Genomic DNA, 27,415 nt, shown 5'->3' with positions numbered 1-27,415 from the left:
GTTAAGTTTCGCCACCCAAAACAAAATGTCTTGAAATCAGATAAACAATGAAATGTACAAAATATCTCCAGATTAATATAATCTGCAAAATAAAATATACCTATACCTACATTTTATTCCATCATCAACTAGTTACAAAAATAAAATATTCTATATATAATTCCAAATAATTGAATAGGAATCGAACCAGCTACCATCTATTCATTAACCACTAAACTTAACCCCCTCAGAGGCACACGTTTAATTATTTATTACGACTAGCAAATCAGGCGTGTAGTGGAAACCGCAAATGTACCGCAAATCATTGTACATCTACTGCACGCGCGTGGATTTAAAGTTTTATTTAATGCTTTAATTTTGTAAGATTAAATAAAGAGGAGAGAGAAGAAATAAATCTGATCTGTGACTGTGAACGCGACAGGTTGGGGGTTCGATGCCCACTTGAGGAAATTAAATATTTAATTGTTTCGTTTCCTCGTTCTGGTAACGAGGCTAGGCGTTGAGTTTCGAAACTCGATAGGCTATGGCTCCAGAATTCCGCGGAACGTAAGAAACCGAAGTGTCTTAATGAGAACAGAATATCTTAACAATATGTTCCCAGGTTCCCTATGCCTATTCTGCTAGTGCAGTTAACACAATAAAATATAAATAAACTATATCTCTTACAAGGTATTACGTGTTAAATATAGCAATAATAACAACAATTAATAAGTATTATTTTAGTTACACGCGGTATCTCGTATAAAAGCAATTGATAATCGAACCCATTACCTTCTTCCTGTTAAGAAAACCAAAACTAATTTTAATTTAAACAGGGTAACAAGGGTAGCTCCATTGTTTTTGTCAGATAAATCGAAAAATAATAAATATCGTCGCAGCCGACTAACGACTGTTTAATCTGAAAATTGCTTTCAAACAGTCTTTTGTTAAGGAACTAAATTACTGACTAGAAACGTCCTTTTATTCTTTAATTACTTCTAAGACTGGGGAACGTAATGGAATGGGTAAGAAACTAAAAAAAAGAATGTATATACCCATTAGTTGAAAGAAATAATTTAGATTGCATATATCGATTTGTTGTACATATAATATTGAGTTGACGCTATCGTAGCCCAGTGGGACGTTGTTTAACAATAAATGTCATGGTTGTAGATTCGATTCCTGATCAGGGGAATTATTTTCATTTTCCCACTCTGGTAGACAAACGTACAGTGTCTCAAAAATTGGTCGGAAAGTGCGGAACGAAGTTTCTTGACACTAGGTTCCCTCTTCATTGTAATAATGTTTTTAATACTAATTGGAAATTATTTGATGTCTTATGAAGCATGTAACTTGTTATTTCGCATAAAGTTAAAATACCTACTTCGATAGAAATAACTTAAAGATCTATGAAAATATTATACTTAGAAGACCTTTCCATATTCTCTAGTTCTATACAAAATTATTCCTAAAATTAATGAAATTTTCGTTTGTTGACATTGGTCCTCGTTATATTATAGGTTGTGTTTTCATAATTATAGAGTATTTTTTTAATATAACACGGCAGTGCTGTCCCTGTGAGTCGGTTGATTGTAGGTTCGATCCCCAGCCTCGCTCTGCTTACAAGACAAAACGATGCGTTAAAATCCGCCACTAAATACGCAATGTCTTAAAAATAGGATACATGGGGAATAGAGTATCATAACAAGGTTCCCACTACCTTCCCTTATATGCAAGAAAGAAAACGAGGCGAAACATAACGCCACGCTTTATTATACATAGATCAAACGCAAGAAAATTTAAATTTGATAAATAGCTACCTATAAATTCTATATTTTTTTATATTCCGTTAATATATTTTCCTCTCGTTCAGTCACCGTCACGAACAAGCTATAATATTATTCATAATATTATATACCTACTTAAATGAATTTATTATGAAAACTTGCTTAGAATAGGCGAAAGTAAAACGGCCGTACAATTTTGTTGTAATTTTATTTTTTGGACTATTATGATAAATGTCTCTATTAGATAAATAAAATGATGAAGCCTTCGTGGAGCAAGGCAACAGCGCCTGACTGTAAACATGAGGATTAAGGGTTCGATTCCCACTCGCATATTTTTTTTCATCTATGTAACGAAAACTGTGAATATGATTTTGACTTATCAAGGATCGATGACAATGAAATAATATAAAAAATAATAGTTAATAGAACTGAAAAACACGCTTTTGTGAAAATTAATTAATTTTCTTTCTATTTGAATTAAGCATAATGTAAAAAAGCGTGATAGAGTCAATAGATCACTTGAAAAACACCCCCTTCTTTTTTACATTATTTTTGATGAATTATGGAAAAGATAGCACAAATGAGCGTACAACTCACCTGATTGTAAGTAATGACGGCCGCCTTCAACCTCGTGTAACACCACAGGAGCAACAGGTGCCTGCTGTATGCGGGTTACAGCGTGAAGTTAAACAATATAAGATATTTAATTCAAAATATATACCTAAATTTTCATTTAGAAAACAAACAATACACACTTTACATAAACAACTGACCAAGCAAGTGGAATTCTAAATCCATTAATCTTTTATGGGTACCACGACCCATCTCAAGTTGCCACCTCCAGTGTCACTGTGGCCGCGTTACACGATTACTAAATCAAATTAAACATTTTAGGTGCGTTAAGCCGGCGTTAAACATTGCATGCGGTTACGGCTTCAAATTTGCGTTACGGGTTGCAAAACTATATATACTCGTAAGTATATATAAAACTCTTCCGTTACTGAGTGACTGACAAACAACGCACAGACGTAGCTACTGGATTATTAGTTCTAGTTTAGTTCTTGTAGATATGCTAAGGAGTATAGGGACAACCAAGAGGGCGATTTTTCGATATCTCTACGTAAATAAAAGGTATTATCCATTTTATATCTCCAGGCAAGCAAAGCTACTGGCGGCGACGAGTATATAGAATAGATCGTTTAGTGAAGTATAAATAATCTGATTTCCTAACAAATTGAGTTAGAAGAATATCTTTAATATAGCAATAAGAGGATAATTTAATATCTTACCATATATAATACCGAAACCACAATATGAAAACCTCGAATATATTAAATGTAAACAAAGTAGATAATAAGATTACATTGATTGTTTCCCAAGAACAAATGTACATATTATATGCTAACCATAATTCATATACGTAAAAACTAGTCAAGTGCGAGTCGGAACGTTCATTGAGGGTTCCGTAGCTATTTCAGGATTGTTGGTGAACGGGAAGTATGACTTATAAAACTCGGGATAAAATTCAACCCCTAAGTTTGACTCGCAAATTTTTAGCGTACAGGTTTTATTACATTTACAAGTCCATTTTGCACTGGACTATAAGGTAGATAAATATTTTGGTTTGGTGCCTGGTGGTAAAAAAATGCCAGGTAATGGATAATCATACTTTAAACTTGAATTTTATGTTGAGTGATCTTGGCAACCATATATATCTATATATTATGGAAAAAGACACAACACCGCCGCCCACCATCCCGCTCCACTCCTCCAGAGGAGGTACAGGTGCGTTGCCGGCCTTTGGCCAAAATATCACTTCATGCACTTCTTTCCCTAAGCACCATACAATGTTAAATTTGTGGTAAGTGGCGGAATTCAACACCGTGTTTTGTCTTGTTACTGGAACGAGAAAAATTTAAATAGTTCATTCTTTAGAGCCAAATACAGCAAGACAGACAGACAACAGGTTAACAAATTCTATTGTCAATTCAAATTTCTGCTTATCCTGCAATGCGAGAAAAAGCGTAAAGCTGTATACAAATAATTAAAAATAATTGGGCTATATTTCAAAAGAGTTATTATTATAGCATCTTAATTAGGTTATAATGCAGAATTACAAACATAAACTTTGTGGGTAGCTAGTGGAATAGTATAGAAAATTTTCATATTTTACACTTTTCAAGCAGAATTTTGAGTTTATATCTAGGATAGATTTAATTTAATTAAATGGCGGAGTGCATAAAATCGTTGTCGGTCCTCGCCGTCGTAGCCGTCGTAGCCGTCGTCTGGTTTTATTTGGCTGACCCACATTCACTAGACGTGTCCAAAGTTGATGGCGCACTAGGTTCTTTATGATTTACTGTTTTTTTAGCTTCACATTGTACCGCGCACATAGCGTAGGCAGAGGCAACCCGAAAATATGTGTTAAGTAATTATTCTATAAGTAATTTCTCTCTGCCTAACTGCTATGAGCGGGATGCTTAATTAAGCAATAAATGTTTTACAGTTTATTATTATAATTTACTTTGCATATTTGTTCGAAGAGGTTTTTTTTTTATTTGAATTTAAGCAAATCTATTTATATTCACTTCATTAGACATTTACAGACACAAAATATGGCGGTACGTTAAAACGGAGAGTCTTAACAATAGGTTCCGTCTACCCACTTATATACAAGCAAACATGTGAACTGCTAAAAGAATAATTAAAATATTTATAACTCCTACATCCTTGTGCGTCCTCAACTTAACCCTACACTAAGGGCGAGCACGTTCATTTTTTATTTTCTGCAAATATTGAATACGGCGATAGTGGACAGATATTTAGGGAAAAATCTGTATACCTTCAAGATTTGCTGTTCTGTTTTATTATTACAAACGTACTAAGAGACAAGCATGGGATAGCAAGCATGGGGTCTAGATACACTGGAGATATTTGTTTTAGGCAGAGGGCAACCTAGAGATAAGACACTCTGTTCCCCATTTTCCGCCTAATTCTGGCGGCATTGCGTGTTAAGTGGCGGAACTCAACGCCTCGCTATGTCTGGAGTTTCTTTTCATAGTTCCTAGGTTCCCTCTACCTACCCTACTATGTCACTTTAATTGGGAATTGAACCTCTATATATTCAGTCAGACTCTTAAGAACTGCTACACTAAGGCTTGAAATAGGCTATTATAATTTTTAATTAATTATTTTCTGTAAAAATTAAAGCATTGAGGAAATCCATAGCAAACGAAACTCAGTTTATTTACTTTCTTTTCAAATGAGAACCATTTTTAATTACCATGTTTCATTGTACAAAGAAAATTAATGTATTTTTAGTTGTAAAGCGTAAATTCCGTTTTTTCTCGTTCCCGTATAAATTTCAAGAAATCGTAGCCTAGTGGGAGCTCTAAAATATGATTTCTTGAAAAGAAGGGAAGGAAGGGAAGGGGTCCCTTCATGAAAGGGAGCTTTCACTCTCCAAAACACCACCTATAAGTGAAATGTTAGCGTTCTACGCCGCGTCTGTACGTTGTCTGTCAGTCACTCAGTAACTGTAAATAAATTATCCCATCAAAAACATAAATGTAAAAAGAAAGCCAAGTTCTGTAATAAAACGTATGCTTTCAGCGATAAAAGGAGTGAGATGTAAATGTATGCCAAGTTCAATGGTCAGTCCTGAAATTTATTTTTAACAATATAAAATATTTTATAACAATTGAAAATGCCCATTCTTCTTACAACTTGGAGACTTTATTTATGTGTAATATCTGACTTGGCTAGTTTTCATATGAATTTACAATAGAATCTGAATAGAATAGAATAGAATTTGAATACATTCATTAATATCGATGTAAATTAATTTGAAAACTAGCCAAGTCAGATATTACACATAAATGAAGTCTCCAAGTTGTAAGAAGAATGGGCATTTTCAGTTGTTATAAAATATTTTATATTGTTAAAAATAAATTTCAGGACTGACCATTGAACTTGGCATACATTTACATCTCACTCCTTTTATCGCTGAAAGCATACGTTTTATTACAGAACTTGGCTTTCTTTTTACATTTATGTTTTTGATGGGATATCATTACTTTTTGTACAGAAATCATAAGTAGGAAGGTTCATAATGTTATCAAAATCAAAATATTCTTTATTCAATTTGGCCATTACAAGTACTTTTCCCATAGGAAGCTACTATAGCAAGAAACTCAAGAGTTGCTCTTTTTAAAACATAGTTTAGAATAAGCGCTTCATAGGACATTTCTCTTCGCCGAATAATCCAAGTAGGACACCATTGTGATAATACACTTCTATCTTAATATTGTACAAATCTACTGCAGCCTTTATTTCGGAAGTAGCTCCGTACGTAGTTGAGCAAAGCATGTCTTCTTTAGAAGAGTAAGGATTCCCGTTTCGAGCGCTAGTGTAGATACTTAAATCATTCCAGTTACGACATACGTACTCTACTATAGTCTCGCGCAATTTATTAGTTTGTTGTATATCAATACGCTCAAACAAAGAATATGCAAAAGCATGGAAGAGACAGCTCCCATCGGAAGGCATTGGAACAATTCGGTGTAAGGTTCTTGTTTCACCCACAAGCAATTCCATTGAACGACTCATTGTTCAACATGTCTTGGAAAAAATATAAACAATAAGTTTATTAAGTGCTGACGGTACCAATCTGAATTGATATGATCCCAAGGTCAACTTCGTTCTCTGCCGTTTTTACAAGTGTTCCTAAAACCAGTAAAATCATGAAACCCAGGCCAAAAAAAACATTAAAATATGAGCGCCTTCGTACAATAAAATGTATCTAATATAATTAGGTATTTACTTTTTTTATTATAGTCAATAATATTATGTTTTATTACTCTTAAGATGATATTTAATTATATATGAATTTAGATTATATTTATCTATGAATCTCGACTATAGTTTTTATTTTGTTGATTAAATGACAGTTGTCAGATTATAAAGTAATTAATGTATGCTGCGTTTAGAAATCTGATAAATTTATTATTATCTTTTTCTAATTTTAATATTTTGTTGGAATAACTCAACACGCAATGCCTCCAGAGTTCGCTGGAAAGAGGGGAACTGAGTGTCTTAACACTAGGTTCCCTCTGTCTACCCCGCTATGTGTGGGATACATCGTAAAGCGGATTTATTTATTGGAACGAAGTTCCTTACGGCAGGCTTGGAAGGGATAGGGATTTCGCTGCGTGACCGGACTGAAAAAAATGTGATAGTAAAACCGTAAGAAAAATGCGTGGAATAAAACCGTCAAATGAGACGTGCGCAGGCGCGATAGTCGCATATACAGACGAGTAGTGTATAATACCTTTCTCTTTCTCCCTCTTTCTTTTTTTAGTTGATAATTTGAATTACGATGTTTTTTTATTTTAAGTAATTTATTATTTCCTAAAATACTGAATTTTCTAAATACTTACTTGTACTTAAATAAAAACAAATCAGCAAAATTTAAGAGAAAATCAAGAAAACCTACATAAAATTGAGCACTTTGCAATTTGTGTCGATTCTACATTAGCCGAAGGACTCGTCGTTCGTCGAACTTCGTTCCTAACTGGTGTCCCACGACACCACATTTTGGTTTTTTTTATTATTTTGTTTAAGTAATTTTTAATTTTCTCTTTTTTTCTCTTATTTTTTTATTAACAATTACTTAAATTTTTACTGTTAATAATTACTTTATAATTACTTCTGTTAAGATAGCTGGTAGGCTGACAATGTTTCAAAATAAAAATCAAATCAGCTTCACTCTGTATCCCGCACACAGAAGAGTAAACAGAGAACCTAGTGTTAAAACACTCAGTAACTAGTAACCAGTAACCAGTCAGGTTTTACAGTCACACTTTATGCCCCTGTGCCACGACTGACCTTACAGATAGTATATTATTATTAAATTTTATATATATTTCTATCAATATAATTACTTTTTAAAAGCTTTTATTTATATCCATTTTTTAGTGTATTTTTTTCTGTTTTAGGATTCTGTACCTCGAAAGCAATAAAACAGAACCCTTATAGGACTTAGTACTTAAATATTGTAATAATAATTTGTTATTTGTTATCATTGTGCCGATAGTGGTTTCGGTTAACGGTTTAATAGCGAAAAGCCTCGACCAACACCTTAAGAGGCTATCGCTTAGCTGTTGGATCAAGAACCGGATACAGAAGGCAGTGTTACTGGAGACGGTGCATATTGTGCGGAGGTTCCTCTCTCTGGAGCCCTAGCCACCGATGGCTTGGACCCTTGTCCCGCCCTCGGAAGAGTGGTTTTTTTAATATTTTTAAATGTAATTTTTTAATATTTTTAAATGTATCTTTTTTATAATAATTTATATTTAAAAATGTAAAAGTGATTCACTAATTTAATAAAAGTTCTTCAGGTATTTAATATCAAATACGTTAATCGACTATGCAAATACTCTTAGTATAATAAGTACTAAAATGTTTAAATTATCTATATACAGGGTGTCCCAGGAGTCAACGATAAAACGAAACCAGGTGATAGACCAAGTCATGAGAGTTATGAGAAAAATATAAAAAAAATCTTTGTCACGTATTTTTCATATTATATTGATTTTAAGAAATATCGGAAAAACCGACACCCTGTGATTGTTTTTCAAGTCCCAGGACTACAAATATTACTCTTTCTTCATTTTTTTTTCTGTAATGTAATCATGAGTAACCCTTCTGTGAATTACAGTTTAAGATTGAAACATACCTGCATCAGTTTTCAATAAAATATCGTGTTTTTGCCAAACATTAAATTCAAAATATTTACTACACTCAAATTTAACCGACTGTATTATAAAAAAAATATACTACACTGATTTTGCAAGTAACTTTAAAAGTTGGCGCATTTAACCTGGATTCCGAAATGGTACGACACTTGTTGGATTACTTCTTTGTTGAAGAGAGAAAAATCGAAATACACGATAATCGGGATGACATTCAACGTTTTGGTATCTTTTCCGATACATTCTAGCTACAGCATTAGCGTTACATAACCATTCTACATGAATGAAATGCATATTGGCTATGTGTCAAAGACCGAGTATATGGCCACCGAGAGCCCAGACTCGAGCACTATCCTTATAAGTCCTGGGCCAGTCCCTAAGTCGGAAAACGTTTGGACGGTATCTTGCGATCACAGACCACACCAGTGACCTCCCGCCACTTAGCCCCGGCAGCGCTTATCCGACCATGGAGATCGTGATCGATGCCTCCAGACTCGTGCATGACGGATCCAAGGTACCTGAACTTTTCCAACTTAGGGGCTGGCCCAGGACTTATAAGGATAGTGCTCGAATCCGAATATATATATATATATATCCGAATATAGAAAAATATTTAAAACGCCACCGATTATTATAAAATTTGAAATTTAGACTTAAAAATATTTCATTGAACACATGTTTTATGGGTTATTAGAATTCACCCTTAAATAGGCAAGCGAAGCTGCGCGCGTCCGCTAGTAATAAATAATAATGAAGGATGTTAATTCATTTATTATATTTTTATATTTTTACGTGAAGCCCTTGAAGTCCACATGATGGCAGGCTTTCTTAGGACATTAATTAGACTCATTTTCAGCTACAAATGGAGACATATCTTATCTTAAAATATACTTGAAAGCATCGTGTTGTTTGAGATGGCTTACGTAAGTAATAGTGAAGTTAGTCTACAAAACAAATAAAATATTTACTAACGCGTGACATAAATTAAAGCAACATATATATAAACAATGCATTGCTCTTATTTTGTTGGCAGGCGCTATGCCTAAAAATCAGTTATCATTAACTTTGATTGCTATGCTTTCATTACAGGTGCTATAAGTAAATGTTCCTAATTGAATCTATTTATTGAAAAATTATAAGAAAATATTAAAAAAAATACTAGTTTCGGATTTTTCCCTTGACATACACCCAATTACTTAACCGGATGCTAAATTTCACCATTCTAGATCATCTGGAACTTGGTTAACATTAAGGTCTATAGGTCAGTCACCCCCCTAAAAATTTACGATTTTTGGACGTCATTATCTAAATAACTGTTTGAGCTGTGTTTATGAAATTTTATGCACGTATACAGGTAGGGGGTCTAAATATTTGAGCCAAATATGACAGGTTTAGGTGGAATAGTTTTTGAGTTACGAATAGGTAAAAAGTGGCTTCAAATGGTTCGTGTAAAATAACACACGGTGCTGCTCGCCAGTTCTGAAACCCAGAAACTTGGCACGCGCTCCGCGCGTTTTAAATATATATACATAGATAGCATGTCATAGTGTCACAGTCGCTATGTCCATTTTTCGCAAAATTTTCTTCCCAAATTATTTCCTATATTGATTAACCAATGGATTTCCTTTCTATTTTATTATTTTTTTCGCAATGGAAATTAAACATTTTTTTGTAAAAAAAAAACTATGTAGTAATAAGAAAAAGTTTTTTAAAAAATACTATATAAAACTTGTGCTCGTGAAGGCACTCAGAGTAAACGGAGAATTCTCCACTTTCCGGCCAATTTTTGAGATATTGCATCTTAAGCTTTAATAGTTTTCCAATTCCAACGAATCAAACCATTTTCAACTCGAATAGGGAAAATGAATGTCAGTCCACTGTATAGACTTTTGAAGACATGTCGGTCTGGCACGGGCGCTGCTCTGAGCTAAGGAATAAAAATATTTATATTGTAGGTACCTACTACCTGTAAATTGACGAATTAATATTAATAATTCTTAAACTCAACCTCGTGCTTTCCCTGGTTGCCAGACCAAAGAAATGAAAATATTAAATGCACCATTGCCCCCGAGTAATTTAAATAAAGAAAATAACAATAGTAAAATACCGCCAAGTTTTTTCCATACAAAGTAACTATTAACCTCAACCTAACCTCTTAATAAAGCGATTCTTTCATATATTTAAACAAAACAGCATCATAAATGCTACATACATACTTGCCATCTAAAGCCTGAAACACTTGCAAAATCTAGTTCTAGTTTCTTATTATAGCTGTTCTACGTTCATACTAAATTAATTCTTGCATACAATATATATAAAGATTATAATCGCGTATATTATAGCCGACTAAGCGAACAATCGTATGAAATTACGCATTTCAACGTGTCAAGGTCTTTTGTCTTCAACGCGGGGCTGAAAGAAGCAAATTGCTAACCTACCCGCTGTTTATAAGTTGAATGTGTGAATCTTTTGTTTTTGTTATATTATATATGGGGTGGTATAATGTTTTATAGTGGAATTCTCATACTTACTGAATATGTTCAAATTACGGATTAAATATATAGAAGTTTAGGAAAAAAAGAAAATTTGAACCTTCTGTTGTTTATCTATAGATATAAAATCGAAAGGTCACTCACTCACTCATCACGAAATCTCAGAAACTACATGTGCTAGGAATCTCAAATTTTGCATAGGAGTTATTTATAGGACGTAGGTGCTCGCTAAGACGGGAATTTGCAATATTCGACTTCTAAGGGGTTGTTTTTGGGGTTGAAAGTTTGTATGTAACTTCATTACTACAAATGCTAGGACTCTCAAATTTTGCATGGACGTCACTTACAGGACGTAGGTATTCATGGACAGATAATATCGTAGTTCACACAGGAGAAGCCGCGGGCGGGCTGCTAGTTGCTTATATATCTTTTAACAATTATTGTGGTTGATAATACCTCCTTAGAGAGATTTTAAATTCCTTTTCCGTCTCCCTCAAAGGTCGTCATGGATCAGGATTATTTTTAACAAATAGGTTACACTCTTTTAACATATAATGACATATTATATATATCGAAAGTAAACTTTTTCATTACAGTTTTCAAAGAGTAATTTTTATTGTACGTTAGTTCCATCGTAAACCAGTATCTGACTATAAGAGATAAATGTCGCGTTAATTAAAGAGAATAGTTAGAATGTCTGTGTTGTATAAGTCATACTTTTTTGTGTTCACGTTCTCCACTCTGTAACCCGCATATAGGGAGGTAGACAGAGGGAATGTGGGTTAAGGCACTCCGTCTCCCAGAGCTAGGAAATTAATTAAGGGAACAGAACCACTACCGTTGCGATTCTATAATATGTTTATATATAACTATTAGAATTAAACTATAATTTACTCTTACGCCCTCATAACTTTCTTTGGTCGTTAAAATACACTATGTAATAAAACCGCTGCAACAATCTTGCATAATTTTATCTACAGTTATAGTCTATTTAGACAACTTTGTATCGAGAGATAATACTAAATGAACGGGTCCCCTAGGATTGGACTAAAGAGCTGTAAAATGATACATTTTCCTCTGAAATTACTAATAATACAAATTGACATTTATTATGAAGGCCTCGTGAAATAACGTCTGGCCGCATATACGGCGGTCGCGGGTTTGATCCCCTTTCAGGGAAATGTATTATTGTTATTAAAGGTCTGGCAAGACAAACCGCCGCGTTGTGTTACGCCACTCAACGCGCAATATATCGAATTCAGGTGGAAATACAACACACACCCACATACACACTGCATTTCATAGATATACGAGCATCAATACAGCCAAGGTACCATTTAAACTATGTGCCTTCCCACAATTGCATTTTGTTCGCGGTTGAATTTCGCCACTCAACACCCAAAGCCAGAATCCAGAACTCGGCGGAAAGTGGGGAACGGAGTTCCCTGGAGGTTCTCTCTGCTACATGCGGGATACAGTGTAAAGTTAATATATTTCCAAAATGGTGGAAAACTATTACTATTTTTTCTCCATCTATCCCACCAGGTAAAGCACGACAGACTCTAAATTATAATAATATTTTTATCCTTAATTGTGACCCAAGATAAAAATATTATAATTAGCATTACAGAGTAAAACTATGAGCACTGAAAAAGCATTGTTATTCTAGTTTTCATTAACTATGACACTCGACGTCACTTCCAATTAAATCCGCTTAATAAAACGCTAAGTGTTGTTTGTTTTGGAATTTGTACTAAAAATGAAATTAAAAACAAAAACCCGGTGCAATTTTCATAACAAACAATTGTTAAATATTTTAATTAGAAAAAAATAATAAGGCATTTTTGATGCAGTGAACGAAGTCTGACTGTAAAAGTGATGGTTATAGGTTCTTTTCCCACTCAAGGTGATGAATTTTATTAATTTCTCCTTTTATGAGAGATTGCGAAATCAAAATACGTCACTCAGCACTTTACGTCCTGAATTCAGGTGGAAACTGGAAAACAGAACGTGTTGACACTATGTACACTCTGCCTTGCTCCAAAACATCGCACGATTATGTGAAGCACGATGTTCTGGGACAACAACGTTGGGTGAAGAATTTAGAGAAAATTCTCAAGATAATAATAAAAACAAATAACAATAAATTCTCTATATCATAAAAACCATAGCACGCTGTACACAACGACCCTTAAACTTGAAAGCTCAATTTACTCGTTACTTAAAACTATAACTATGAATTTATGAAAAATAATTTTCAGTCTAAAACGTAATGGGGAAATCCATTTCCCTGTATTTACAGTAATGGCAAAAGACTGAAACCTTTTACGCACTCAAGCTATACTCGACGTGCTATAATCTACAGTCAAATTTACTATATATATATATAAACTAGCGGACGCGCGCAGCTTCGCTTGCGTATTTAGGGGTGAATTCTAATAACCCATGAAACATGTGTTCAATGAAATATTTTTAAGAGTCTAAATTTCAAATTATATGAAAATCGGTGGCGATTTAAAGATTTTTCCATACAAACTTTCAAGCCCTTATTTGCACCCCTAGGGGGAGAATTCTAGAAAACGATGAAACACGTGTTCAATTAAATACTTTTAAAAATCTAAATTTTAAATTTTATAAAAATCGGTGCTGATTTAATTTTTTTTCCATACAAACTTTGAAACTATTTCACCCCTTTAGGGTTAAAATCCCTTCTTAGTGGATGTCCAGATTACGAAAGTAAACATCTGTCCAAATTTCACGTTTCTACGCACAGCGGTTACGGCTGTGCGTGCGTCTTACCTCAGTCAGTGAGGACAAGTCCTTTTATATATATAGATTATGTAAAAACATATTCTTACAATTTTAGGGCAACGATCTTGTTTTTTTTTCACATAGCAGTGAAATAGGGAACCTAGTGTTAAGATACGCCATTCACTTTATTTTACTTTATTCACAATTTTTGAAATATTGTATGTTCAGTAGCGGAACTTAACGCCGCATTTTGTCTACCAAAAGGAAGAAATAGAAATATGTCAGAAAATCATAATTTTCCGCATGGGGATCGAACCCACTACTATGGCGTCCCACTACCGCGAAGAAGATAGTAATGGCAAAAAGACTAAAACCTTTTACGCCCTCAATTTATACTCGACGTTTACTAAAGATAAATTATATAGAAAAAACAAGTTCTGACAAATTTGGGGGAAATTTCGTTGAATTTTCGTTGTGTTTCATGAAAGCTCTCTTTGTTAAATGGTAAAATATTTGATTTTTGTTTCTCTTGGATTAAAATTTCATTTGGGGGAATGCTTATATTTAAAAAGACGTCGGTCGGTTAAAAATTGGAAACTTCGTACTGGTTCGCTTCGCTCGATAAAATCTCGCTTTGCTTGCTGATATGAAAACAAAAAAATATATTTATAAAATTCTTTAAAAGACAATCACGAGGATAATTGAAAATATAATCACTCTACAATCCCCCGAGTGGGAATCAAACCCACAATCATTGTGTTTACAGTCACATGACATTCCACTGTACTATGACGGCCTCTATTAGCAAAAAGACTACGCACTCTAGGTTAATATCTACAATTTACTTTTCATATAAAAACATGCGCTGACAAGTTTTGCGAAGGCGATTTCGCTTAATATAGCGAGTACTTTGTGTGATGATTTGTGTCAGCAGAAAATATTTTTTTTGCTAAGTGGTGATATATCAAATAAGTGGCAATGGTTTTTTGATATCACGCTGTATCCCGCATTTAGCTTCACGCTGTATCCCGCATTTAGGTTCACGCTGTAACCCGCGTTTAGTAGCGTATGCAGACGGAAAATAGTTGTTGGAATAGTTTATTAAAAAAAATTGTGGAAGCTTCTAAATCACTTTATATTTTGATTTAACGAGCATTACTAAATAGTAATAAAATGTTAATCGTCACATTTTTTTAATACTACATAGACAGGAGACCAAAGACAATTCTTACATAATTATATACTAGATGGCGCTACGATAATGATTTAATTACAGATTATAGTGTTAAGACACTCTATTCCTCGAGCACCGCCTAATTTTAGAGACAAATTAAAATAAATAATTTCTCCAAGAAGGAATTGACCGTTGCCTTCAAATATACTAAATCAAAATTGTAAAATTTAGTATTATTCCTACATTATTCCACACTATTCCATTCAAAACTAAATACAATATAAATCCGCAACCAGAATCTAAGCACGTAACATAATAAATTTCCCGCGGTATTCAGAATCCAGGATATATGTTACTACAATAATTTAACTATAATTTGTTCTCTTACGTACCTGTATGCACGAACAAACACTGGGAGTTTTCTTGTATTGTATTGTAATATATTTCACTATATATAGGTACTTATAATAAAACATGGAAGATATATGAAAAAAATGTTACAGGGGGCATTGATTTCTTTTTGTCTGTTTATCTGTTCGTCTGTGCTTTTGTTCACGCTAATCTCAGAAACGGGTGTTGGCACTACTGTATTTTGGCAAGCTTCAGCTTAACATTTAATATTTCTTTTTTTCAATCGGTTCATAAATAAAAAAGTTATATCAATATAAAGAATTGCATACGACAATATTGCTGTAAAAAGAGTATTTTATTGAATTAGTAGAAACTTTAGCTATAAAACTATGGATATTGTTTTTAAAATGACGAATGACGGAAACAAAAATATTTTTGAATGTATACAAATTTTAACGTAACCTTGTAATCGCGTTTCTTGTCAACTGCTTATTATTTATTTTTGTTGTTGAAAATTATTATTTTTTTAATAAATAGCATTCCATCTTTAATTCCAATCATCGTTCTATAAAATAAGTGTTCCCGCAATTTGTATAGTAGACAAACTGGAGAACCAACTCTCAACTTCGCGCTGTATCCCGCACACAGCAGAGTAGGTATAGGGAACCTAGCCTTTACCTATTTTCCGCTGAATACAGGAAGCATTGTGTGTTCAGTGGCGAAACTCTGCGCCGCGAAGAAGCGACTCTCACTTCGTTGAATTTTTTGATATCCGCTTTCTAAATATAGATAAAGACTAATTATTAGGTCATAGTGCCTCTCACAAGTTACAATATAAAAAATATGTATTTTTTTTTTAATTCGTATTTTTTATCCACAGGTGTCAGACGACATCGGCTACGTGATATACTCAGCGTTGGGGAGCTTCTACATACCGTCCTGTATCATGGTATTCGTGTACATACGAATATACTTCGCCGCTAAAGCGAGGGCCAGGCGAGGTATACGGAAAAATCCTAGACCTAGGCCGGTAAGTGAAAAATTGTTTTTTTAGCTTATAACGCTTATAGCAATAAGCGGGATACAGCGTGAAGGTAAAGCAGTGTTTTGTTCACTACGCACTTTATCTACTAAAACGCTAACACTAAAATAATTATATTTATTCCTACGCGGAGATTGAACCTGTAATTGTCGCGTGTACAGTTAGACGCTGTGCAACTGTACAACGAATACTTTTTATTTTTTTAACTTTATGCTGTATCCTGCATTATATATACAGCAAGGGAGCAGAGGAAATCTAGTGCTAAGACATTCCGTTGCCTACGCACCGCCCAATTTACCAGATATTGCGTGTTGAAAGCAAAACTTGTTAAAACTTGTTATCAGAGCAACGAAACGAAAATACCTCAATCCCCCAATTGGTAATCGAACTCAGAACATTACATTAGGTACATTAGAATTCAGATTTTGAACGGTATCTCCAAGTGTATTATTAAATGAAGAAACCAAAATTAATATATAAATATCATTTTTATCAAGTCCCGTTGACGATCTTGTTGAGATGAACATACTTACCTCATAATAACCCAAACGAGAGCTAGATTTTATAGAAACTTCGTAACATTTTTATTTCATACAAGAAACTTGTCATTTCCTCATTATATTATTTTATATCCATACATACATACCGTTCCATTAAAATATTTTCTTTTGAATGTTCTTGCATTTCAAGTACTTTAATTACTGTGCACTTATTTTTAGATTTCGCGAAGAAATATTCTAATTTACCTCGTTATATAAATTTTATTCTAAAAATGAAGTCATGAATATTTTGCTTATTTCTTTTTGCTAATTTCGAAGGAAAGAAATATTTTCATTTCCTCGCTCTGTTAATAAAGCAACGCGAGAAGTTGAGTTCGGCTATTCAAGGCGCAAGGTCTCGAAAATTGGCTAAAAATGGGGTGAAGTTAGTGTCATAACACTTTCCTCTACGTACCCTGCCAAAGGCTGGATATAGCGAGATGCTTCTCACCTAGAATTAACACGCAATATTTCGATGTTGGTCGGAAAATTGAGAACGGAGTGTGTTAACACTAACTTCCCCCGCTTAATATATAAATAAAATAAATAACATATTATGTTATACATATAATCATATAATCTTTATTACAGAATGAACAACAAACAAGCTTTACAAGCGTACCAAAAGGCACTCGGCCGATGCCGACGTCGTCGCTGTCGATGCCACCCTGTGTTGATGCTAGCAATTCTAACAATAATAGGTAAGTACATTTTAATTATTTATTCTATTTAAAATCTTTACATAAATTCTAGAATGTATATAATTCTGAAAATATTTCGTATTTTCATTTCTTCGATATAGTGTCGAAGTGCAAAACGCTGGTTTCATAATGGACCTAGGACCTGAATTTTAGAACTCAGTCCTCTTCTATTTCTCTTTTCACTACTCCTCTTCTACTACTCTCTTCAGAATAAACCACTAAAATTTAGGTTCATATAATTTATAATTTCAAATACATTCTAAAGCATTATTTTTTGCAGAGATAGTCAAATTTCAACAATAGAAGCTCAACAAGTACCCATACCGGTTGTGACGTGCGACTTCGCGTCAGATATATCGACGAGCGAAGCTGGGGACATGGCGCAACCTCCGGATGAGAGGAAAGATACGCTTAAGGTGAAATTCGATTCTTATAATTATTTATAACTAGCGGCCCGCTCGCGGTTTCACCCGCGTGAACTATGTTATTATTAATTTCTGTCTCCATTACGTCCTAGTGACGTCTATGCAAAATTTGAGACTCCTAGCATTTGTAGTAACAAAGTTTCATACAAACTTTCGACCCCAAAAACAATCCCTTAGAAGTCGAATATTGCAAATTCCCGTCTTAGCGAGCACCTACGTCCTATAAATAACTCCTATGCAAAATTTGAGATTCCTAGCACATGTAGTTTCTGAGATTTCGTGATGAGTGAGTGACCTTTCGATTTTATATATATAGATAGATATTGTTATATTAAAGAATATACAATTTAATAAAAAAAAACATTATGTACGGTACTTCCATCATACCACAAATATACATACAAATACATATATTTGGCGCAGCAGCTCAAATTCCGACAGTGGTGGTTTCAAAATTCTTCCAAACTGAAAATTCTCACTAAGTGACTGACAACTCACAATCAGAACTACGGAGCATAGAACGCAGAATTTTATCATGTTGGAGGGTCCCTTGAGAAGTAGTAATGGGGTAGCACTAAAAGAGAATTTGACAAAATTCCTACGGGAACGAGAAAAAAACTACATTCGGACGATTATAAGGGACTATTTTTCGAAATTTCTATGAGTACAGGAAAAATAGCTATGTGTGGTCACTCTCGTCATCAATATAAATATAAATAACAATATTTTTTTAAGCCAACCTACAGCAGTAGGCAATATGTAGAAGTTGCATCAATTTAAAGAATATTGTACAATTTTTTTTATAATTTCACGGTATATCCCTCCTAGGCAGAGAGCACTTGTGTACACTAACCTTAGGAACACGGAACACCTCGAACGGAGCGAGGAGGTAGTGCTCGGCGTTGGACCTCAAAAGTGGAAAAGAAACAAGCATCGATTGTAAATACGGTCATATATTCTGCCGTCTCCATCTTCTTTGTTTATAAAGTAAATACAAAACAAGAATTAAACATTGTTTAGTCGTTCAAAAGATTTCAATTGTATCACCTCAGAATATATCGCTTCAAACTCGAACGAATAAAATTAAATTTCAATTAAACATATTGAATAGATCAAACGTTTAAATCACTTTTACATCTTCCTATTACATTATACTTCACATTACAATATACAATTAATGGATTCTTGGTTTACAATAAAGGTGTCTTTATAAATAAATCGGAAACCGTCGTAGTGCATCAACAAGATAATAAGCACGATAAGCACGATGATTGTAGGATCGATTCCCATTCAGGGGATTAAATAAGCTTCGTTTTCTGGCTATGGTGTCAAGATAAAGTCCATCATTCTTTCAACACTCAACACACAATGTCTCGAAAATTGAGTGGTGTGTGTTGAACGCAGTGTTTTAACACTAGATTACCTCTGCCTATTGAATATCCTTCCGTATTAATACTGTATCTTCTATTCTTCCATATTAATATTATAATTATAAAATTGAATAAAGTCTTTGTTATAAAAGGTAAATTTTAGCTAAAATTTTAAATATCAGAGAAATTCTTTTCATTCTAGGTAATTTCTTAGTAATTGTAGTAAAATTTAATATTTACCTCTTCTTCTCTTGGTCTTTGTGGTAAAAGTTTATAATATTTAACGAACTCACACTGTTTGTAAACTTTCACGTATATTTTGGGTTATATGTTTATTTATTAAACATATAACCCAAAATTTAAAATCTTATGTTTTTTATAATATATCAAAGTCTTTTTCATTAAGTAACTCATATAAATATTAAGGACGTCGTGACGCAGTGTTGCAACGTCCGACATTAAAAGCGATGATTTTGGGTTCGATTACCACTCATGGAAATAAATTATTTTCATTTTCGCACTTTTCATTGCTGCAGATTAAACGGCATCTAACTGCATTACACTGTAGTGGCTTCCATATTCTCTCGTTGCAGTACTTTTACTGCTCCACTCGTATTTTTACAGCCCCAGTCATATTTTTACTGCCCCAGTCATATTTTTACTGCCCCTGCATGACAAAGCATGATATTAAGTTCCATCACTCAACATACAGTGTCAACATGTACGGAGAACGGAATGTACTAACTCTAGCCCTGCTTTATGCAGGACACAGCGTAAAATTAGTAAAGTTAATATTTTTTAAAAGAAAAATATATTAAGATTTTCAATTACTTTTTAATTATTTTTTTAAAGTAACGAGCCAAGACCCACAGGATCAAGTACCTCAATCTTTCTAAAACCTTTTACAAAATCCATTAAGTGAGGGGAAATGCAATTTTTAAATCTAAGAGCTCCACTTCCTTAGTTTTATCTTAATTTCTAGATTGTAGATAGGAAAAAACTAACTATTTCTTTTAAATACCGTAAGTTCCTCATTTATTTCAGTAAAAGTACTTAAAAGACTTTTTTTTTATTTATGAATGCGGTTGATTTTTTCGATTTCGATTTTCTATTTTCCCACCAGATATTTTCACAGTAAAAATAACTAAACCTCTAAATGTCAACTAACATTTTATTTCATTATTTAAAAAAACTAACTTCACATTGCATCTCGCATATAACAGAATAAGCAGAAGGAACCATGTGCTAAGACACTCCGCAAACACCACATAATTCACGACACGTTGCATGTAGAGTGACGGAACTCAACGCCGTGCTTTGTCCTGTTACTAAAGCGAGTGAACGAAAAAAAATAATTCTCCCGAGCAGTAATCGAACCCACAACCATTGCATCTAACATATTCCGATACACCAATACGTAGGTTCAATACATCCAAAAATTTAGCCACGTCAAAAATAAAGTATTAAATTCAAAAATTCCTAAGAAATATTACGAGCTTACCTCAAATAGAATATACGACATTGAATTGACATGTGAAAATGTGTATAGACGCGGGGATCTTAGAATCTTCTTTTCTTGAAAATAATACTGCAACTTCACAATTCTGAAGGATACAGTAACTGACCGAAAACTACGGTTGAGGAGTCGATTTCGGTTTAGGGGTATAAATTATTTTAATTTCCTCATTCTGGTAATAAGATGGCGTAGAGTTCGAACACTCAACATTTAATGTCTCTAAAATGATTCGGAAAGTAGACAACGGAATCTCTTAATACTGGGCTCCCTCTGCATACCCTGCTATATGCGGAGTACATCTTGAAGCTTACTTCGTAATGAGAGTAATGTAACTAAATAAATAGTTTTTGTATGATTTCTAGAGGTTCTTTAAATAAGCAATAGTTTATAGTCAGTGTTCTTTTTTATGGGTTTAGTAAGCAGATTGATCAAGACACTCCTTTCCCCATTTTCATTCCTTTGAGGTGATATCAAACCCATATGAGAGATGTGTAAAAAATAAAAATATATATGTATTATACCGTATGAGGCCGCCATGGCGAAGCACCACATCGTCTGATGGTGAACGTAAGTTAACGTGGTTGTGGGTTCCTAAAGCTAAGCCAGAGCAGCAGCATTTCACCGCTCAATACATAATGTCCGAATCGAGTGCTGACTGGGGGAAGAAGTGTCTTAAATCTAGATTCTCTCAGACTACTCTACCATATGCAGGATACAGCTAAAAAAAAGCAGATTATACATACTACTTTATTTATCCCCATACTCTATTGTAGGTAAAATTGAAAAATACATTTATTCAACGTATTCCCACCTGCAGCCGCGAAATTCACTAGGAATTTTGTATGTGGAGATTTATTTCAGCGGGAATATAATTTGAATTTATTTTCTCCACTCAAACACGTGGAAATCTGTCGTTTGTTACATAAAATGTATGATGTTAATGTGTATGTATGTCTTTGTATGTTTATCTACCTACCTACATATATTATCTACTGACTGTAAACACGATGGTTGTGGATTCAATCCCCACTCGGGGTAATGAAGTAACAAGACAAAGCGCGACGTTGAGTTCCCCTACTCTATAAATATGTCCCAAAATGCGGCCGTGCATGAGGAACGGAGTTCTTAGCACTAGGTTCCCCTTTGCCTACCCTGTTATATACATCTGGGATACGATATAAGGCTATAAAAAAACTGTAAAATTTCATTACCCATATTCCAAACGTTTTAAAGTATTTGCGTTCTGGGAGATGGGCACAACTAACATTACACTTTATTGTTACTGCACTACTTTGCACTTATGCATCTATTTATACTGTAAATATATGTAAACTATATCATAAATTAAAATTTTAACCATCATCTCACAAAAGATGGTTCTTTTGTAATATCGTAAAATTGAGAGCTGCAATGGAACTAACTTTAAAGGTATCCGCTGTCGGTTCGATACTCACTCTAGCTAATGAATTATTCTTATATCCTTGCTCCCATAAGACTTCACTCATCACGCAATGTTTCAAATCCGATAGAAAAATAGAAAACAGAGTGACTTGACATTAGGTTTACTCTACCTACCGGGGATAAAGAACAAGAACGGAATAACGTGTAATCTAACGTAAGGTAACAGGACAGCGTTTGCTGTCGCGATGGTTGTTTGTTCGAGTTCCACTCAGGGATATCATTTATTGTCATATTCTTGCTCTGGCAGCACACCATGTCACGAAAATTGGGCGATGCGTGAAGAACGGGATGCTGCAGGATGGGATGATGAAGCTAAAATAATAAATAAATATTAACCTGTATCCCGCTTTACTTCACAAAACACAAATATTGCGTAGAGATAAAAAACATCTAATTTTCCACCCTATTTTATTACTAAGTCCTAATGAATGGTATAACTTAGGTCGTGCCAATATACTAGTGGCTGACATGGCAAATCGCTGAGCCAGTACAGTTTCAAACTTATAATAAGTTTTTAGATGGCAACGACGAGATATTGATTGAGTATTATTGCTTCTTGTTTAGAAATGTTTGTAATAAGTTTAGAAAATATTTTATAATAAGTAAAAACTCTACGGATGTTTTTTTATCTTTTTATCTTCGACAAAGCATTTGGCTCCACTTAACTCCACTTTCTACCCATTTAATGGCCTTGTGTTTACAGTAGATAAGTAACTATAAGAACATATGGCTTGGTGGTAGAGCACTTGGACGTTTTCCAATAGGCGTGGTTTCGAGTCCCGCTACATTAATATTTTATACGTTTTCTAAAAATATTTAACCAAGTCAATACTATTCTATTAACTCAATTTAACGCATAATGTGTAAACAAAGACTTTTTAAATATTCATAATTATTTCTAATTGTTTCAGGTGGTCACATCAGCTCAAGTAACAAGAAACCCCTTAGCTACGTGCCCATATAGAAGTTCGACCCTTTCTGTGAACGGCGAACTTCAACTCCAGTCCCAAAGGGGGAGAGCACAAAGTGTCGCCATAGACACTGACATGGTTTCTGAACTGGAACCGTCTTCCTCAGACTCCGGGGTCGCCACCCGGTGTGCTGTCGTCAAACCACTTAAATTAAGGATATGTCAGCCAATATTTGGCAAAAAGAGCGATTCCTCAAGAAGACAGGAAAAAGCTCAACCAACAAAATCAGAATTAGAACCTGCGTTACCAAAACAGCATAAACCTCGAGACCCTGAAAGGGAAAAGAGAAGATTAGCGAGAAAGAAAGAGAAGAGAGCAACTTTAATATTAGGTTTAATTATGGGTAGTTTTATAGCTTGTTGGCTGCCGTTCTTCTTTCTATACATTTTAAAGGCGGCGTGTAGAATGTGCGTTATACCGGGGAGCGCGTTCGCGATCGCTTTCTGGCTTGGCTACATGAACTCAGTGCTAAACCCTGTAATATATACGATATTTAATAAGGATTTCAGGAGAGCTTTCAGGAGAATACTGTTTAAGTGATGTTTAGCCTACCTGTGCTGCTATAGATGCGTCGCCAACAGAATACTGTTGGCCCAACAGCGTGCAGCACCAGGTCTTTACAATGTGCGTTGATCAATCATGATACTGTCATTGTCTTCTTCACTGTTTAGATGTATTCGAAGGAAGGTGTTCATTTGTATATACATAATTATGTTCGATCTAAGTTTCTAATTTCAAGCTAAACAGATCTAAGATTTATTATTTTTCTATTAGTTATTAGACTCCTGAAACTGGTGGAGGATTAATTGAGATTTGGATATAGCTTTTAGTTATAGTCCGAAATGTATGTGGAAAGTCAGCTTTCTTTTTGATGATTATTCTAAAATTCTCGATACTTATTTGTTAGAATTTTCACTATTTCGTGAGTGAATATTCACTTAGTAAACATTTTCGATATAGTAGTAAAAAATTTTTCTCGTTCAAAACGCAAAAGCTGACTTTTCCTACAAAACATTGTGAATATAGAAAATATCAAAACACTGTACAAAGCAATTGTAAAGAAATTCTAATAGATATTTTTTTTCTGTTAATAATCGAAATAATAGCTATAATACATACATATATCTCTAGTGATTAAATTAATGAAACTGCAAACACTAATGGATTTGAATATGATATCTAAATTAATAAATTACTTCTAATATTTAAATAATTGTATAAAACAATTGTCCTCATAAGCTAACTATAAAAAGTAGCTTTTTCTATTCTCCCATAGTTAAATTTCTTTAGTCATTCTATGATAACTATACGCTTTATACGTACAAAATAGATAAATTTCATTCATTTTAATATTTTTGAAGTCTTATTCCACACTTAGGAACGAAAAGTTCTTTTTTTAGACATCATGAAAATTGGAACGTAGTGATATTTGAACTCCCACCTCTTGGACGATTTCTAAGAGGCACAACTTTGAATTACACAAGCTACGTTCAAATTCTATGCGTTTCCTAAAATAGTCAATTTTAATTTATGTTTATATTTCATGTAACACAAGAACACGTAGACGTGAATTTTTGAAATTAAACTTATTCTAATAGTGTAAATTCAATTCCATTATCGATTAATAGAACGAGTGCGAATCGAACTCACAACCGTCGCTATTACGCGACGGCCTCTAGCATCTAAAAGAACATATAAAATATAAATAAATGGTTTATCATTAACAAAACAATATGGCTTTTATTAACGACTCTAATTTTATGTTTGGCGGTGTACTAACATTGAAATACACTTAGCGTCCCACCACAGATTACATTTGGGTCAAACAAATAAAAACCTATCTCGTACTCGTATATAGCAGATGTTTTTGTTTTCTAAATATAAATATTTGTAAACTCGTCACATTATAGGACGTATATATAAATAAGTACATTTTTTTAGCGTTACTTACCGCCATTTTACGGAATTTTTGTTATTGACTAATAATTATTATTTTAAATAGTTTATTTTTTTAGTATCTTGTGAAAAAAATACTTCTAGTCATTGTATCATTCATTAGCTCTCGATCAATCATTGTAAAGATATGGTGTTAGTAATAACATGATGTTTTGTAAATATTATTTTAAATATATGAAATCATTTTTCATTTTTTTTTATTTAATTTATCTGCATGTTTAGGTAGAAGTAAAAGAAAATTGATTTGAATTATTATTTTCTATGTATATATTGTACATATTGCTTCCTATATTTGTTTTAAATTAATTGATTCAATAATGTTTACAAAATATTGTGAAATATTTAGATTAAATCTATGATATTTTAATAAAAATGACTGTGCCTCCGTGCCTACTCGCACTTCAATGAATCGCACTTCTAATTATAACAAATTATTTATTAATTTTATCAATAATAATTATTGTAAATACATCCAATATCCCTTGAAAATCCAATTAATGTATTAAAGCTTATTATTGATTTATTTAATAATTGGCTTAATGATAATAGTTGTTATCCAATTAATTGAATAAATCATTAATTAATTTACAAAAGTAGTTTATTACTGCAATTGCATCATCAAGCGCTTGCGCTGGTCGCGTTCAATATAATTATATATAAAATTAGCTTTTAAACTAATATAATTCTAGAATAATATTATGTTAATAACTAAAAATGAACACCAAGTCATTGTAAATCTTATGATAATAATAGAATATTTTCTATTCATATATATATCTTAAAATTTCAAAGTATTCTATAGTGAATTCAGCATTTATTGTAAATAAGCTTAACGTGTTGAATATATTTAAAAAATAAATAATTATTTATTGATTTATATTAGAAAAAAAATTAATATTTAACAACTGTACCTATGACTGAATATAGTTTTTATAAGTTTCTCTCCTACACTAATTATGTAAATAACTCTTGAAATGTTAGTTATTAATTATTATAATAAATTTTAAACGACAACGACTATTTAATTCTAAATGTAATATAAATCTCATTAGATTCTTATAATCTTAATATTTAAGATGAAAACACCATGTAGGTTTAAAAATTTAAACCGTTTCAATCAATAGAGTTCCGTTGTTCTTCTCAACAATGTTTCATATTGTCTTCCAGAGCGCGTGTGATGTGTCATGTATAAAATATTTATTCGATTTATTCAGTTTATTTGATAAAAGACACAATTAATTATTTATTTTTTGCACGTAGCAATATTATTTTTGTATGCTGACAATGTAAAGATTTTTAACATTTTTCTTATTATTACTATTATATGAAATTTGGAATTTTAATGCAGAGTAACGTATGTACTATATTATAAAAATATTTATTATATGGTGTATCTAAAACTCCGCAATCTAGCACCGAGCCCTTGCTGGTTGTGCAGTTTTACATAAAAAATGTATTTAATGGAAATTATGTGGAAATGCTACATAAAAAATCTATTTCCATACAATTTCCCAAAAAAATACAAATTAACGCAATAATTTTTATTAAATACATACATAATATGTAAGTCTTATTCAACATATATCAAGTTCAATACAGGTTTTGTACAGTTAAAATGAGATATTTAATTTACCTATATATTATTAGCCAGTATAGAATAAAAATTTCGTTTTAGAATTATAAATAGTATTCTATGCCTAGTTGTTCAAGAAGTTCTATAAAATCTATAATAATTTATATAATATATATATCTAGTGTTATCTAGAAGTTTGTTGATATATAATTTTGAACATTTCAAAATTTGTTATGTTTTTCATATTCTTTATTGTCTAATACAATGCGATACAATTACTCTTATCGACTCGAAATTGTAAAGAAATATACGAAGTACCAAATATACAAGTTTTAATCTTTACCCTTTGTTTTTATTTTTGTCCTTCAATTAGAAATAAATATAAAGAGCGTCTCATAGCGTACATTTGTCCTACGCTATGACAGTAAACGCTTACTGTAAACGCGAGGGCTGTGGGTTCGATTCTCACTCGTGGAAAGTAAATTATTTTCATTGCCTGGTAATTTTTCAACAGTACACGGCGCATCGTTGATTTCCGTCATTCAACACATAATGTCTCAAACATTGGGCGGAAA

At 33.1% G+C, this 27,415-nt stretch overlaps 1 protein-coding gene across 1 annotated transcript in view; it reads left to right on the top strand.

Moving 5' to 3' along the window:
• Positions 1-27,182, top strand: part of Octalpha2R (alpha2-adrenergic-like octopamine receptor) — a 191,627-nt gene extending 164,445 nt beyond the window's left edge. The window contains exons 3-6 of the mRNA XM_085203909.1: positions 16,167-16,316; positions 17,459-17,568; positions 17,849-17,984; positions 23,252-27,182. Of these exons, the coding sequence (XP_085060035.1) occupies positions 16,167-16,316; positions 17,459-17,568; positions 17,849-17,984; positions 23,252-23,851 (996 nt within the window). The 3' untranslated portion in view covers positions 23,852-27,182. The remainder of the gene's footprint in view (positions 1-16,166; positions 16,317-17,458; positions 17,569-17,848; positions 17,985-23,251) is intronic.
• The last annotated feature ends 233 nt before the right edge of the window (positions 27,183-27,415 follow it).

The sequence above is a fragment of the Heliconius melpomene genome, chromosome 19, assembly GCF_056956725.1.
Source record: "Heliconius melpomene rosina isolate 202511_hmr_F chromosome 19, ASM5695672v1, whole genome shotgun sequence".
In the NCBI taxonomy this organism is placed as follows: domain Eukaryota; kingdom Metazoa; phylum Arthropoda; class Insecta; order Lepidoptera; family Nymphalidae; genus Heliconius; species Heliconius melpomene.
Note: the sequence above shows the minus strand (reverse complement) of the source record. Positions and strands in the feature narration are given on the sequence as shown.